Source organism: Notamacropus eugenii, chromosome 2 (assembly GCF_028372415.1).
Source record: "Notamacropus eugenii isolate mMacEug1 chromosome 2, mMacEug1.pri_v2, whole genome shotgun sequence".
NCBI lineage: Eukaryota > Metazoa > Chordata > Mammalia > Diprotodontia > Macropodidae > Notamacropus > Notamacropus eugenii.
Genome location: NC_092873.1, coordinates 312,836,507 through 312,853,204, shown reverse-complemented (window position 1 = coordinate 312,853,204; position 16,698 = coordinate 312,836,507). Strand labels below are relative to the sequence as shown.

The window sequence follows — 16,698 nt, the reverse complement described above, 5'->3', positions numbered from 1 at the left end:
AGAAGACTCCTTTACAATAACACAACTCTAAATATCACTTAAATTAAATGTTTACTCAAAAGCTGCAGTTATCCATTTTTCATGAATAACCACATAGGCAGGCTGTTAGCATGTTGATTCCCCCAAAGATCATGCCCTTCCTCTTTTACACAGCATACTACTTCCTCTTAAAGTTCTGCTGTGCTTTTTTCAACATGGTAATGTTTCCCTCAACATGGTAATTCCAACTTAAAATTATTTTTAATACTCAAGATCAGAAGAATCAAATGTAAACAGGTTGCCTGCAACAGTATGTGAATCCCTCATCTGTTCCATTTTCAAGGTATTACAAATCATGAATGAGTGTGTCTGAGAGAGCTGTGAGGGTTAATGTTATAAAGAACTCAGACAGCTTAACCTTCCACAACTCAAAGAAACAAGCACAGAGAGGATAGGTATTTTGTACAAGTCTTTAATAAAAATAGTCAACAAAAATATATAATCAGGCATTTTATGTAATGCATACATTTTTAATATCTGCAGGTACAGATAAATAACAGAAGGCAAAAGCAAACACATTGCTTCTCTTTGGCAATTCACCAATATCACCCCCTGAAGAAATAATATGGCAGTCAGAAACAAAAACCAGGGTCTTAAAAAAAAAAAAGACAAAAACGTGCCATTACTACAGAAAAAAAACACTAAGTAATAATACAGTAGATGGATTTTTCAAACCAATTAAAATACTTTAGACCACGGGGGTGAAAAATAACAAGTTGCTCTTCAAAATTAAGGCCTGCAGTTGTATTTAGACAAGACAAATTACCTGTTTGCTAGTTATATATTCCTTGGCTCTGTTCTATATTAATACATCACATTCAAATTTCACCTCTCAGATGCCTTCCTAAGGAAAACAAAATTCTTTCCCTCCACAAAAACTATTTCACTTGCAGGTCAGAAGTTTGACTCCCTCCAAAACCAATACACATTTGTAAGGGGCATTTACCTTCCTTAAGTCAATATTGACTAACTCAGTGTCCCAGTATAAAAATTCCTTCCACTTTACAGCAAAGATACATACTGAGTGCTACTGAAGCAATATATACATGACAAAATTCAGAAAAGAAAAAAAAACACATGACATCTAGCAGTTTATGTCTAAGTATGTACATGTTTTCACAGTTAGAGCTAAAAAACGCTTTCAGTTGGATATCTTCAGAACAGTTTGAATATAGTCTATAAATAACATTGTTAAAAGCTCCACCTGAAAATGAAGTACAAGAATGTATCTAATTTAAATAAGTCTTGAAGTCTGTACAGAATGAGGTGTGAAAAGGAGATTCGGTCAGTTCTGCTAACTTGCTACATCTGGTAGCAGAGAAACTCCAGCAGCTTGGGAGGGACGGGCAACTTCTGGACTTCATAGGTAGGCATCACTCTCCGAATTGCCATGCGGCACAGATGCTGGAGACTCGGAACTTGCTTTGGAGTGGGCCAAAAATACACACTGCCATCACTGGTCCTAGAGAGGAGACAAGTAACAGGAAGCAGTCAACTGGCCCTGCTAGCTGGGCAAGGGATAGGCGGGCGGGCCCCACACCAAGAGAGTGGGGCCCTCCAGGAATGATGGGAGACTCACTGACACTGGCTTTCAACAAGAACACACATCATTGTAGGAGGGACAAGGACAACCAGGGAGCCACAAACACCACTTACCCTGCAGCTAAAACGCTGCCATCAGTGGAGAAGGCGCAGCACAGACCGTTGGTCAAGGTAGCCACCTGGACAGGACAGTCCTCGTTGATCCTCCAGAACCTCACCATCCTGGGACAAACAGGACAGGCTGAGTGAGGGACTTGGGAAGAGACTAACTTAACACCACAGAAACATTTAAAATGACCCAAAGAGACAACACTGAGCTCTAAGACAGAAGACACAGATCTAAAGGAGGGTCATCAAAGCCCCTGTGTATTTTCCTAATGCTCCAGGGCCAAGGCCCAGCCCCACTGTACATCCCACCTAAGGGGGCCTGCCCACTGCCTCCATTTCAGCAAGCTTCCTGAGCACCTGCTCCACATGCCCAGCACTGAGCACTGTGTTGGAAGCACAAAGACAGAAACCAAACAGTGCACTCTTATCTGAACTATAACATCCATCATGCAATTTAATACAAAGCCTTTCTAGGGAAGCTTTAATCAGATGGGCATTTTTAGTAAAAACAATGGTGCTCCTTTCCCAAGAAATCAAACAGTACTAGAACAAATAAACTGCTTCAGCCCAGTGAAAGGAAGGCTTTTTAAAAGAACCTGTTTTAAATAATTATCGGGAAGGACGAAAATACGAAGCAAACACAACTGTAGCTCATACTTACTTGTCATCAGCAAGACTGGCAATATGCAAACCATCATGACTGAAAGACAAAGCTCGCACCCAGCCATCATTTGATCCTCCAGCAAATATGGGTGTTGGAGGGGGAAAGAGGTGCCTGCAGACAAACACACTCATGAGGGGACAAGTCACCCAAAACCAACAACCTCCTACTCGTGTAAAATGGAAACGCATGTCTGTTGCTGAAAAAAGTTGAGGGAGAAAAACACCTGTCCAGGAAGATGGACAACAAACTTTAACAATCTGGAGCTCCTTTTGTCTAACTGGGTTAGTGTCTAACTAGGAGGCTCTGACTTTTATTTCAATGACTTCTTCCCAATAAAGGTGTCAACACCACAAAGATCTATCTGCAAAGAGAACTCTGTCCAGAGGGAGACTTAGGCCATGGGCAAACAGTAAGAGCTGGACAATTAACCCAACAGCCCCAGAAAAGTATCTTTTATATCAGAACACATTTCTGTATTTGTTCCCTAAACATCAGTAATTACAATCATTTTCAGAATGAGTTGACAAGCATTTACTTTGTGCCAACTACTATGCTTCTAAAAGTTAAGATGATCAACCAGAAACAGAAGAAGGAACAAGGCAATTCCCACCCAACCTACCCAAATTCCATCAGAATTGATCCAATATGCGGATCCCAGACATACACTCGAGTATCATGAGATGCAGTAGCCAGTAATGCTCCATCAGGAGAGAACTCACAAGCTACCACATCATTGTGATGTCCTTCTAGCTTCCGTATCATGGTGTATTTATCCATGTTCCAAAGGAAAACCTGAAAATAAAAAAACAAATATTATAGCTTCCTTCGGATACACAGATGACAAAAATCATACATCTTATCTAAAACTGCTAAATTTATTTAGAATTATATTAAATTAAGCAGTATGAATTACAAATATATAATTAAAAATATGCTCAGTGTCATAGTCAAGTAGATTAAAATCAGTTTTAAAGTTAATTAAAGCAGACATGCAAATTCTATATCAAAAGTGTCTGTTAAATGTTAATTATAAAATAAGCCCAAATATAAAGGCAATGTAATTTAACCACAAAGTTATATTGAATTCCATTTATAGATATGTGTATGTGTATAAAAAACTAGTTAACTAAATTTGACAAGAAATAGTGTTAAGTACTACAATTCCCCCTTCTTACTTTTTTTTCCAGAAACTACCAAATTTTAAAAAAAATATACAGACAGAAAATGTAAGGTTAACAAATTGTTACTCCTTTGGCATCTCCCTTTGAGATAATCACTTGTTTACAATAGGCTTGGGTCACCAACGTGAGCCTAGGAAGAGAAACAGATACTGCAAGCAAAGAGAATTTTCTTGGGCAAACAATAAGGATGTTTAACCATGTTACACATTTAAATAAAGTGCCTCTATTATAGGAAAATAATAAAATCACAACATTTCTTTGACACGAAATTTACCCATCTTATTCTTTTATACTTTAGCTATGTGAATCAACAAAATTTACTACGCAAAGTGTACATGGAATTTTGGATTATGAACTTCAGTTTTTAGACTGTGCAGGATAGTTTGAAATATCATCTTAAACTCAATTTTCAGCTGAATGTTATAGAAAAAGCCTTCAACTCTCAAGGCTTACATTAATGAACTCCTCTAGGAGTTAGGCCCTCTTTTGAAGCTAGCTCACATTTTCTGCACAGATTTGATATTAATACTGGTATTTCAAACAAAGGAAAACAAGCACAAATTTTAAACTGAACCAAAGACTAAGGTAGCTCTAGCACCTTAACACAAATCCAAAAACTGTACAGAGAAACCATCTGAAAACCAATTGTTACATTAAATTGGTTTCACTATTCAGACCCCCAAGTTCCATAAGATTGGAATTCCAATTTACTTGGAGGAGGTCAGTGGGTTTCACTGTGGGGAAATAAAAATAAAGAAAAAAAAGAAAGAAAGAGAAGCAGAAAGTGGACGCCGACCAGCACCTGCGTACGTACAGTACCCCTTGCAGCCGAATGCAAGGTTACTTCACCGTCCTATGGTAAAGGTCGCCCCCAGCCCGGTAGCCAGAGATGCCACTCTGCCCAGCTGGCACCATTGTGCGCCTGTGTGCGAGTGGTGCCAGCTTAACCTCAATCACACCAATATTGCTGCCACCACCTGTGACAGGGAAAGCAAGAAGCTTATGGAAAACACACAGCCTAAAATAGCAATGTCAACATCTGATCTCTTCTCTCTATGATTTTTAAAAGACTAAACTGAATATTCTGCTCCAAACTTGCAACATTGGCAACTCCCATTTTTACCAGTCTTGGCTATCCAATGCATTTCCACCAGCCTCCCAGCCCAGCCAACTCCAAGTGCCCGGTGCTGCTTAGCCCAGTCCCTGGCCTGTCCTTGGCATCCTTCTCCTCCATCCCTGAAGCTAATTCAGGCTCCCTAGATTCTGCCCCAGCTGAGGGCTGGCCGGGGGGTAGTTCCTAAAGGAACTCTAAGGCAGTTCTCGGAAGCGAACCTTTAACCTTTCACCCACGCTGCTTCCAAGTAGCTAGGCAGGCCAGATGAGAGATATCAGAAGCCATCTACTCTTCCCCCTACTTTTATTCACAGCTTTTAATTTTTATAAGCCACATTTTTGTTTTTAAGTCCAGGACCAGCTGAGACTTACATTAAAAAAAAAACAGCACACTGGACAAGAAATAGAACAGAGAAGAAAATCATTAGCAAAGTAATGTCTTATTTGAGCTAGCTCTCTGCTACATAACACAGTAATTTTCTAAGTTTTTATTAAACATCTAAACGCAAAGATCCCCTCCCCAACTCCCACTCTCTAGGCCCCCCCTCCCCCCAGATAGTTTACAGAAAGGCTTCAGCTAAAATCAGTGCAAGTTCTCAATTCACAATTAACATCTCTACTGGCTTATTCCATTTCTTTCATGCAACTTTTCCCTCACTGTAAACATTTAAGATAGTCATGACACCGAGCACAGGCTGGATGTGTTACTTAAGATTTTAAGTGATTATGCACACATTGGAACAATTAATTCACAAGTCAATGTCCAAGAACTGTGATACCTACTGCTTTGCTGGCCCCAACTGAACACAGCATGGAAGAGTCTGGGGAGAAGGAGCAGCTGTAAACCCAGTTCTGATGTCCCCTCAAGACTTTCATCATGTTTCCTGAACAAAAAGAGCAGAATTAACAACTGTAGCCATTTTAAACAGCAATGAAACAGGTCCCTGATGCCCACAAGGATTTAACCTACACTCATCCATCTTCTCCCTTTACACTCACAACCCACTCCAGTTTAAAGTATCATTCTCAACTGAGTTTAAATGACTGCCCTTTCCTGACATCTAATCAAGGGCAGATCCTGTTTCAAAGATTTCATTTGTCGCTGGCCAGGATTTTTGCTGAGACAGGACATAAAAAAAGATTGTCATCAAGGGAATCTGGCCATATCCTCAACCTCATCACCTAAATCAAAAGATCTCCTTAAGCCTATCTGGCCAGGCCTGGAGGGCAGCCAATGCTAAGTATGGTATATGTGAAATGTAAAAATAATGAAATTCTTATCTCCCAAGATTTTGCGCTTGTGAGAATTCTATGTAAGGCTCCCACATGAGTAATGAGGGTCAGAGAAAAGGGAGAGGTGAATCTGGACGATCGTTGCAGAACTATGCTCCTAGAATCCTCTTTTCCCAAGCAACCATTAATCATTCATACAATGGGGGCTCTCAGACGCTCATCTCTTGGCATCTCTTGGCTTCTTGTAATGTTTACCACGCCAGGAAATAGCCAGTTTCATTGTAAGCTAAAACCACTTCTCTAAACTTTGAGTTTTTTGCTTCCTCCCCTCTAAGGGGTCACATCTTAGCAGCAGCTGTGACAATGGGCCTGTAGAAACTTGGCTGTGATTTTGGCTTGAGGCATGGAGCACAGCTGAGTCTTTGTGCTATGCTAAGGGTGTTGGGTAGGAGTCTATGGCGGCATGCTTGGAGTGCCTCCTAAGCCCACCTCTGGTTCTCCCAAGGAGAACCTACTACTATGAATTCCAATGCCTTCACCGTCTTAAGCACTTCTTACCAATCCTCTGGAGTGCTTATTTGTGCATATCTGTTGGCATGACTGGGAGCTCCTGGACGGTCTCTTTTTGTATCCTCTACTCCTAGCACATAGGGCCTGGCATGTAGTAAGCACTTAATAAATGTTTACTGACTGACTACCTCAAATACCATAGATTGGCAGAGCAGACCTAAAAACCTGATATAACCTTCTCAGTAATTCTATATTTACAATATTTTCAGTAATGTGTTTAGAACTAACCCCCCCCCCCGAAATGGGATTTATTCTACTGCTTAAAACCCATATCCTAAAAGACCAGACATAAATTGCTGTTTCCTCTGGGCATCTTCTAGATTTTAAGCTGTACCCACTCTTACTAAATAAATGTAGAAGCAAAACTGCTGGTGCTCAGTTTAGACCAAAACCTGGAATGGACCCAGGTTCTGCAAGCTGGATCCTGGCTCCCAAACTGATTCACAATCAGACTGTCTATTTAGCTGGCTCCCTTTTGTTGGTCCTTACAGAAATCTCAAGAACTAAACAAAAAAAAAGTACTGGATTACATACATTTTCTAAATCAAATGGATCATATGCTATATTACTGAAGAAGACAAATGAGATTAGTATTTCATGTCACTCAACAACAACTAGATACTGTTTTTCTAAAGCTCAGAGAAGAAGGTGCTTACTCACTCACCATCATCTTTCAGGTCCCACACTCGCAGAGTTTTATCTCTTGAAGCTGACACTAGAATCAGGCTTCCATCTGGAGCAAAAGTTAAATCTCTGACCACTTCTGTATGATCCATTAGGTTAAGGAGGAGTTTTCCTAAAAACAAATGAAAACACAAAAAAATGTGATTAACATTTTAGCTTATTTTTAAAAATCACATTTATAATATTTCCTCAAAAGAGAAAATGGGGGTTAATTCGGGGAGCTAATTTTATAAAAGGTAAAAATTTATTTTATTATCAGCATTTTAATTTCTCAGAGTGAATAATAGTTTTCTTGATACCCTCGAGATCTATCAGTGTATTGACTGGGATGTGTTTGGCGTTGGCTTTTTCTGAAGAGTCCTTCTTTATAAACCAGTCAAGTTCCAGACCATTTTTTACTTTCAGATAAAAGGAAGAATTTTTGAAAAACCAGAAAACAAAGCATAGAGTGTATCATACTGATTCAATTTTCATAACTAAAGACAAACTCATTATTAAACTATTTCCAAAGTGTCCAAAGAGGGCCTAACTTTTGAAATACAAGGCCTAGTTCTGTACACTGGGAAGGATCATATAAATGTCCTACTATTATTAAACATGTTAACCCCACACATGTAAAAGGAAAGGAGTAAATATGGTAGAACAGATCAAAAGCTAGCCACAGTGGCAGAAGACCCGATTTCAAGTCCTCCCAACACAGACTAAGTAACTGGCCAAATCACCTGCCCTCTTGGCTGCAAGCAATAACAGAGACTGCAATTTTCCTAGAAGGCCCTTGCCCTCCTTCAGAGTCTGAGAGTCTGCCCCTCCTCCCACACCCCAGAAGTTTCTTCTCCTAATGAATTCACAGGCCTGTCATAACTTCCCACCATCACCTACCCCCAACAAAAATTCCAAACCTCAAAGGACACAAATGTTTCCATAAGTCATAGTAATGATGTCTCTACTATCTTAGAGAGGTACTATTTTCCTGTAAAACATATATGTATGTCATTTGATTTGACTTTCAAAGACACTGCCACATTATCTTTCTTGTTCTTGCTTAAAAGGAAAACTTCAGAATTACTTTCCTGAATTGAAATTGCTCGTGTTTTAAATAACCTAAAGAAAGAATTTAGCTTCTCAACTAATAGGTTAAAACTTCAGCTAAATTATCACCTGAAACTTCCAAAGGTTAATAATTGATGAAACCAAGATGTTTGCCTTGAAAACTTCAATATTATCCAATCACTAGCAACCTGGCTGTTTGAAACAGAAAACTAAATGACTAGTTAGAAAGAAATGATTAACAACTGCCCCCCAAATGTCCTCTCTTCATTCTTCCAATGACGTTTATTTAAAGAGTAAGAAAACAGGAATACCATTAAAAATTCTGAGTAACAAACTTGGCAAAAACAAGACTTTCATCAGGAAGCACCCTGTGAACTCCTATTCTTTCTGAATCACAGAACTCAACTTAGCAAGACCCCACAGAAATCAATCACAGATGCGCTTTGAGAACAGCTCTGATTTTAAACATACTCCTACCCTTAAAACCGTCCATTTAATAATAATGCCTATGAACATATTATAAAATGTGCATCAACATGATGAGGTTTCTTAGGGGAATCCACACCTGTATAGACATCCCATATTTTGATGCGTCCATTGCTTAAGCCAGTGGCCAGGAGGAGCTGGTCCTGACCAAACTTGAATCGGTGCCATTCTATATTCACACATCGACTCTGTTTTTCAGGGACCGAGGATCCAAAGGCCAGGCTCCACACAATGTCTCCACAGTCTATGATGTGCTCACAAGGCTTGTTCTTTGAAATGCGACCACTGGGACCACTGGTTTGTCTCGAAAGTCTTGAATTACTTGAATTAGTGATGTTCTTGGTGCCATGCAAGAGGCTTTAAAAAGAAAAAAGGAACAAAAATTATTTCTATCTAGGCCACTAAAATGCTACTGTAGCAATTCAAAATATTAAACAAAGTCTCCAGCGGACATAAAAAGCTAACAGAAATTCAACAATAAAGCAGTTTACCCTCTTCTCTCACTGTTCAAGATTTTTAAGACCAGAGTACAGCAGAACTATGATTAACTGAACTCCACCCCTCAATTAACCAGAATGTTGTCCTTCCACACACCAATCTGATTCCACTTTAAGAGGTAAAAACCCCCTTGTGATATATATGTACATCCTGTGATAGCACACACCCCGTCCCATCTCCCTATACTTTCTCAATCAGAATGTAGGAAAGAACTACTGAATAAAAATCAAGGCTTAGAATTGTAATTCTAGGATCCTGTTGCTGTAAAGTTTTTTTTCAGTCGTGTCCAAATCTCTATGAGCCCATTTGGGGTTTTCTTAGCAAAGATACTGAAGTGATTTTCTGGCTCATTTTACCAATGAGGAAACTGAGGCAGAGTTAAGTCACATGTCCAAGGTCAGACAATGTCTGAGTCAGATTTGAACTCAGAGGGGATAAGTCTTCCTGACTCCAGGTCTGGGGCTGTATGGACTATGGTGCCCCTGGCTGCCCTACCCTAAGGCTCTATAACCTCCCAAATCAAAGAAAAACTAAATGATATAATGCATGCTGGCACTATACTAGGTGCTGGGGATACAAAGAATAAAACAATCCTTACTCTCAAGGAGCTTATAGGAACACATATTAAGAATACAGAGCACAAATGTGAAGTGAACTATGCAAGGGAATCTAGGAGGCTCCAGAGAGAGGGATGCTCAAGCAGCATCATCAAGGAAGAAAGGGGTCCCTGAAGGCAGAGACGAGGAGCAAATGTACTGTGAGCACCAAGGAGTAAGAGCCTGTGTGAGGAACAGAAAGGAGGCCAGTCCAGCAAGCCCTCAGAGGGCAGGTGGGGAAGGACACACATGAAGCTGAAATGAGAGGTGAGGGCCAGGGATAAAAACAGGTTTACAGTTGATCCTACAAGAAAGCCATGGTCAGATCTGCACTTAAGGAGACCAATTAGGAGGCTGTAGCAAGTGTCGGTGAGAAGTGAGGTAAGTCTGAACCAGCTGGGTGAGCCGAAAGGGCGCTGGAGGTGAGAGATGGGACCAGATGTTCAGGGTGGGGGAGTGCAGGATGATATTGGGGAAAGAGACCTGGGGAGAATGGCAGAATGGTTTGCCTTCAACAGTTGGAGTAAAGTTTAGAAGATAGGTGGGGGATTTTAAGGGAAAGAGAGTGAACTGCTCTAGTCAGGCTGAGTTTGAGTTGTCTAAAACATCATTGGAAATGTCCAAAAGACACTGTGGAACTGAAATTCAGGAGATACAGGAAATTTTTGGGTCATCAATATGGAGATGAGAATTAAGCCCTTGGGAGACGGATTGGTTCACCAAGTGAGAGAGCACAGAAAGAAGAGTCAATGGAGTTCAGAGTCAGACAAGAAACATGCTGGGTCCTCACACGCAGAAAAAAGACAATCTGTGCCTCTAATTCATCAGACACTTAAAGGCAAGTGGCCAATTAATAATGGAGAAAATTTTAGTAATTTCCAAGACCAAATATCCTAGAAAAAATTGCTAGTACTGACATTATTTACCAGTTTAAGATTCACAACCTGTGGTCCTGCTCAAATCTTGCAGTGACAGATTTCCACACCTGTATTTATATTCCTCCATAAGGAGACAAATTCTGCAAAACTATCATTAAGTACAAAATGATAGTGTCTTACAAGTTCTTGAGGCACTGGGACCAGGGAACCAGTTTCACTGTGCGATGTCCTTGAGACCAAGCAAAGTAAGAACCATCGGGAGCAAAGGCAACCGTCCAGTTTTCATGGCCACATTTCTTGTCAAAAGGAGCTGCTGGGGCCAGAAGTTCTCCTATGGTACGGGATCTCACTAAAGAGAAGAAAAGAACAAGGTCAATGGCCTGATTCATCTTTGATAGAAAGATGCCTTGGCTTTCCAACCAAGCCAACAGACCCACGAGGGTATGACTCCTCCACCCCTAAACCACCCATTCCCCTTCAGAGGCCATGCCCTGAAAATTCTCCCACGCACAAATTTTTAAGACTGGAAAAAAGTAATGCAGTAACAATGTCATATGACAAATCAAAAATGTCAAATCAAAGATCCAAGACTTGTTGACTTTAACTGCTTTAAATTGTCAAGTCTAAAACAGAAAAAGACAAGCTGTTTATTATGCAGTGGAAGTGACTAACAATTTGAAGTATTTCAGCTAGTCAAAAATTAATGTTTTGTTCAATGAATGTAATCTCCTGGAAGACAAGGAAACCCTGTCTATGTAAGCAGAGTGTAGCTACCCTCTCCCCTTGCATCCTCACTCATTCGCCAACCAAATCTTTAAGCTATGAAATCAGAGAAAAAAAAATTGCCTCTCAAATAAAGAAATGAAATGTGTCAACAGGGTTTTCAGATCCCACTAAAATCACATACACACGCAGAAAACTTTTAAAATCACAAACCCATTTGACAACTAACAATGATACTCAGGCATCCTTTTATTAGCACAAATAAGAACAATTCAATTTCATAGTAAGTATCATCTTTATTTTTCTGCTTTAACCTTGGTCATGAAAACAACTCCTTTTTGGTAAAGTAGTAAGACTAAGTCACTTATCTTTAATAACAAAACTCAATCTGGCCACAAGGTTAAATATAGTGAAACAAACCAGCTCACTCATTTCTATCAGGTACCTTCAGCTGACTGATCTCCAGCTGTGCCATGACTCACATTCCAGCAGTGGGGTCCTTGTCACTTTAACCTGAGTAACAAATAACTTACAAAATAAGGGGCCCTGGACTTGAAGCCAGGAGACCCAGGTTAAAGTCCTGGCCCTGCCACAGATTTGAACAGACTTGGGCAGTCTTCTCCCTCTCAAGGCCTCCTCTGGAAAATGGGGATATGGATAATTCTGGCCCTAGCTGCATCACAGAGCTGTTGTGTGAGGATATAAGGATAAATGAGCATAGATTTTTTAAAAAAGTGTAACACACTACTATACAAAAGCAAGATCTTTTCCAAATTAATTCTAGATATACTCTACCAAAAAAATAGTTGAAGGTTCATCAATAAAGTGCTTTGGAAAATCAAAAATGGATTAAATCTGTTTGCTGGTTTGAACAAATATGACTTCACTGTCAATTATTCATTTTTAGTCCCTCTTTTCTTTTGAGGAATTATGATTAAATAACTGACTTTAAAAGGTTTCTAGGTCTGAGGGACAGTTTTGCCATGGCAATCAAGGACTTGGAGATTTCTCTATAAAATACCACCCACAGTTTTATTAATACATATACACCAGTAAAATGTGAATCACCTCTTAACAAAGAACTTTGACTTCAGGCCTTCCAAGTTCTATCTCCTATCCTGAAACTGAACAACCTTTCCTCCCCGCCCCCCAACTGGAATAGAAGGCAGAAGCTCAAGATGTCACCTCTCTCCTACCCTATTATTCACGGAGACCAAAAGGCCCGATTAGGAAGACCAACATAAGAACAAGGCATTCAACACCTTTCCTCACAAATGAAAAAGTGAAATAATTTTTATTAGTAAATAATGATGAGACACAACATTTGGCCTTTTATCCAAATGTAGCTTCCACAAATTACTGACGAATGTCATAAGAAAAAAGCAGAGCACTGTTCATTTTTTTAAAGTCTCTTTTCTCACTGCCATCCTGGGACTGGGTAATAAAACCTCAACTCCCAAACTTGTACATCCCTACAAAAAATAATTTCAATAAAGACAGTAGGCAGGTTGAGGCCAGCTCATCACAGAACTTTGGATCAAGTTATTTTACTCTTTGAGGGAATTCCATAAAACCCAAGAAAGTCACAGAATTCAAAGTGACTTATTCTGCAGGGCCAGACCTGGGTTTCACAAAAAATCAGACACTGAAAGAGAAAGGACAACAGATATCTAATAAGCTATGTGCAAGCCTTGTTACCGAGCCCAGGAACAGCAAAATAACCTTTGGTATTAGTTGACCCTTTTTGAGTCCTACTTTGGTCCCTGCATTTAGTAGCTGCACACAATAAGTGTTCAACAAATATCTGTTGACTGGAGATCCAAGAAGAGCCACAAAAGGAATTTAAGGAACAGAAAAAAAGGTTTTTACCTTAAAAAACACTCAACTTTTCATCTATTTCAAGTGTGAAATAAGTATATGGAATTTCATATTACAGAGAGAGGTGTAGGGCCCATAACAGAAGCCCTCTTAAGCTTTTTAGATTCTATAATTTTGTACAGAATTTAGGTATTGAAGACTAACTCACTATTGTGAGATGAAAGCATTAAATATTTACAACGGTCAAAGGGTTTGAATAAGAAATGAAAGCTATCTACAGTCATATAAAAATTCTCTAAATCATTATTTATCAGAAAAATGCAAATTAAAACAATGCTGAGGTACCACCTCACACCTATCAGAGCTGCTAAAATGACAACAAAAGAAAATGTTAGATGTAGGAAGGGATGTGGGAAATCTGGGACACTACGTTGGTCGAGTTGTGAGCTGATTCATCCATTCCGGAGAGCTATTTGGAATTATGCCCAAAGAGCTATAAAACTTGTAAAAAACCCTTTGATTCAGCAATACCACTGCTAGGTCTGTATCCCAATGAGATCACAAAAATGGGAAAAGGGCCTATTTGTACAAAATTGTTTATAGCAACTCTTTGTGGCAGCTTAGAACTGGAGATTAAAGGGATGCATACCAATTGAGGAACTGGCTAAACAAGCTGTAGTTGTAATGGCACTATAATGGATTATTGTGCTGTAAGAAATGACAAGCAGGATGATTTCAGAAAAACCTAGAAAGACTTATGTGAACTGATGCAAAGTGAAATGAACAGAACCAGGAGAAAGGTATACACAGTTACAGCAACATTTTCCCATGAAGAACTGTGAATGACTTAGCTACTCTCAGCAATAAAATTCCAAAGGGCTACTGATGTGGTATAACATCCACCTCCAGAAAAAGAACTGATGTTGACTGAAAATATACTGAAGCAAGCTATTTTTCACTTTCTTTCATTTTTTCCTTTTATTCATCTTCTGGTGCAAAATGAATAATATGAAAATGTTTTACATGATTGCACACGTATAATCTATATCTGATTGCTTACTATCTGGGGGGGGAAGAGAGGTACAGAATGAGGGATAGAATTTGGAATGCAAAACTTCAAATAAAATTGTTTTAAAAATTAAACATAGACATGATTTGTTGAATTTAAAATGGATCTATTATTTCACATTTTAAATATTTGAACAAAAATAAATCAATAAAAACAAATATTTACAATATTAATGGGGAAGCCCTTTCTTAATTTGCTATTTATTTTATTTCTAAGAGAACAAAGTCCAGGAGGATGCTATAAGAAAAACTGTTTCTAGATGCCAGTTTCTCCCAAACACACTGGTTAAAGGATTTTTTGGTTGTTTCCTACTCCTCTGGGGAAGCAGTCTGCTAGTGCCTGTAATAGCGTCTTGCATAAATTAGAGTTTAAGAACCGGCCAAACAATCGAGTACTTTGGTTTCCCCACTCTGTATCCGGTTCCAACGCCCTGCTTCCTCCACCATGGCCCATCTTAGGAGCCAGCATTCTCATTCTCAAGCTCCACCTTTGGCCAGTTTTCAGATATTTCAGATTTCTGAAATACAGAAATCCCTTCAAATATGCAAGTGACAGATTGGAAGGGCCGTATGTCTGTCACACAATTAAACCCTCTATTCCTCCAGGAAGGTTTGCTACTCCGTCAGATAATGGGCAGCTTTCCTACAGTTCAATAATTCCAGTGAACAGTCTTCCTCCTCCAGCCACTGCAGTCTCGGCCACCCCGCCCTTCCCACTCCATACGTGTTAAAAGCAGCAATTGCAGTGGGAGAGTCTTCTCCCGTGAATGACTGCATCACCCCCCTCCTTCCTCCCCAGAACTCATCCTTCCAGGTCTTACCGGGCTGGCCAATTTCAGCTACTTCCTAAAAAGCTTGGGTCCCCTAGATTCCTCACCCAGCACCTCTTCTCTCACTCAACTCTCGGCCAGCTCCCCTTCTGAGTAAGAAATCAATCTATCACATTGCTTGCCTTCTCAATGGTTGGTGGGGAGGGGCTGGAGGGTGGGAGAGAATTGAGCCCAAGATATTTATAAATGAACGTTAAAATAAATAGCTAGGGGGTGGGGAGGAAGAAGAAATCAATCCCCCAACCAAGAACATACATTAATTATTCACTCCCTTAAACTGGAGTTGTGTAAGGGTTTCTAAATGTTGAAGACCTAAGGATGGTGAAGCAGGCTCTGAAAAAAAAAAAAAAAACCAAGACTAGGTAGAAGACCAACTCCCTCTCCCCACCCCCACCCCCCTGGTCCTATCCCTGCCCCCGAAGCCCTCTCTTCTGCCTTTCCCGGTGCCCCCAGGCGCACGGGCGCTACCAGAGATGCCCCAAACCTGTCCCAGGGGCCTCTACCCCATGCAACGACGCAAGCTTGTATCACTGAAGGCGGCCAGGGCTCCGCAGACGCCCCGAACCTGTCCGAGTATCCTCCACCGCAGGGTTACAATGTAGCAAGCAGTTTTATTGCGGAGATGCGGGCACAGACGGCCCGAGAAGCTGTCCCACAGTCCTGGTGGCGTTTATTAAACGCCTGCAACAGGCGCTGGAGACACCAGGACAAAAGCAGACCCCTCCCCTTCCAAGTTTCCATCCTGGGGAGGGGTCGGGCGCGCCCCCCTCCCGCCCGGGTTCCTCACCGATCTCTTTCTCGTTGACCCTCGGGGGAAAGCTGGCCATCTATGGGAAACCGCCTGAGTCCGGGTGGCGCGGGCACACACTCGGTCACACGCGTCGGGAGCGCGAGGGGCGCGGAGGGGCGTCACGGGGCGCGGGTCCCTCCGGGGTCCCGGGGAGGAAGGAACGCAACGAAGGAAGAGCGGGAGGGAGAAGGGAAGGGGAAGCGTCGCTGCGGCTCGGGCCGACGGCTCCGGGGCAGGTCCGGAGCAGCTGAGACGCGGAGGGGCAGTCCGGCACGGACAAAAGGCTTCGAGTCTCAGCTAGCACTCGAACAACCGCAGGACGCTTCCACCTCGGCCGACAGCAAGAGAGACACTGGAGACAAAATGGCGGCCGAGCCAGGATGTAGAGCGAGGAGGGGGCGGGGCTTGGTAGGGGGCGTTCGGCCGAGGCCACGCCTCGTAGGGGAGGGAGGAGGATTCGAGAAAAGGAAGCGGGGGAGAGGACGGGCGGAACGTGACTGGCCCGCCCCGCTCCTCCCGCCCATGCGCAGGAGGCCCCAGGCGTGGGCTGGCAGGAGCGAAGAAATTGACCAGCCTTGGGTGTCTGACAGGGGGGAGAGAACGAGGGAAAGCGAAACTGACAGCTCAAGATATTAATCTTACTATAAAGCGAATACCGAAGAGCGCCTGCCCTCTGTTAGTGGTCTCCTTTTTATCCCGTCCTCAGCTGGGGTGTACCGATGGGTTTGAATGTTTTCTCCCCGTAAGACTGTAAGATTCTACAATGCAGGGACTGGTTTTTTGCCTTTTTTTTTTTCAATCTCTGGAGCTTCGCTCAGAGCCTGCCA

At 41.4% G+C, this 16,698-nt stretch overlaps 1 protein-coding gene across 1 annotated transcript; it reads right to left on the bottom strand.

Moving 5' to 3' along the window:
• Positions 1–435: 435 nt before the first annotated feature.
• On the bottom strand, positions 436–16,297 carry WSB1 (WD repeat and SOCS box containing 1). Its single transcript, XM_072645018.1, has 9 exons — positions 15,869–16,297; positions 10,823–10,991; positions 8,750–9,027; positions 7,115–7,246; positions 5,431–5,531; positions 2,973–3,145; positions 2,351–2,464; positions 1,696–1,803; positions 436–1,501 (listed from the first exon to the last, which is right to left on the bottom strand). The coding sequence occupies exons 1-9, from the start codon at positions 15,906–15,908 to the stop codon at positions 1,342–1,344; spliced, it is 1,275 nt and encodes a 424-aa protein (XP_072501119.1). The 5' UTR covers positions 15,909–16,297; the 3' UTR covers positions 436–1,341.
• Positions 16,298–16,698: the final 401 nt, after the last annotated feature.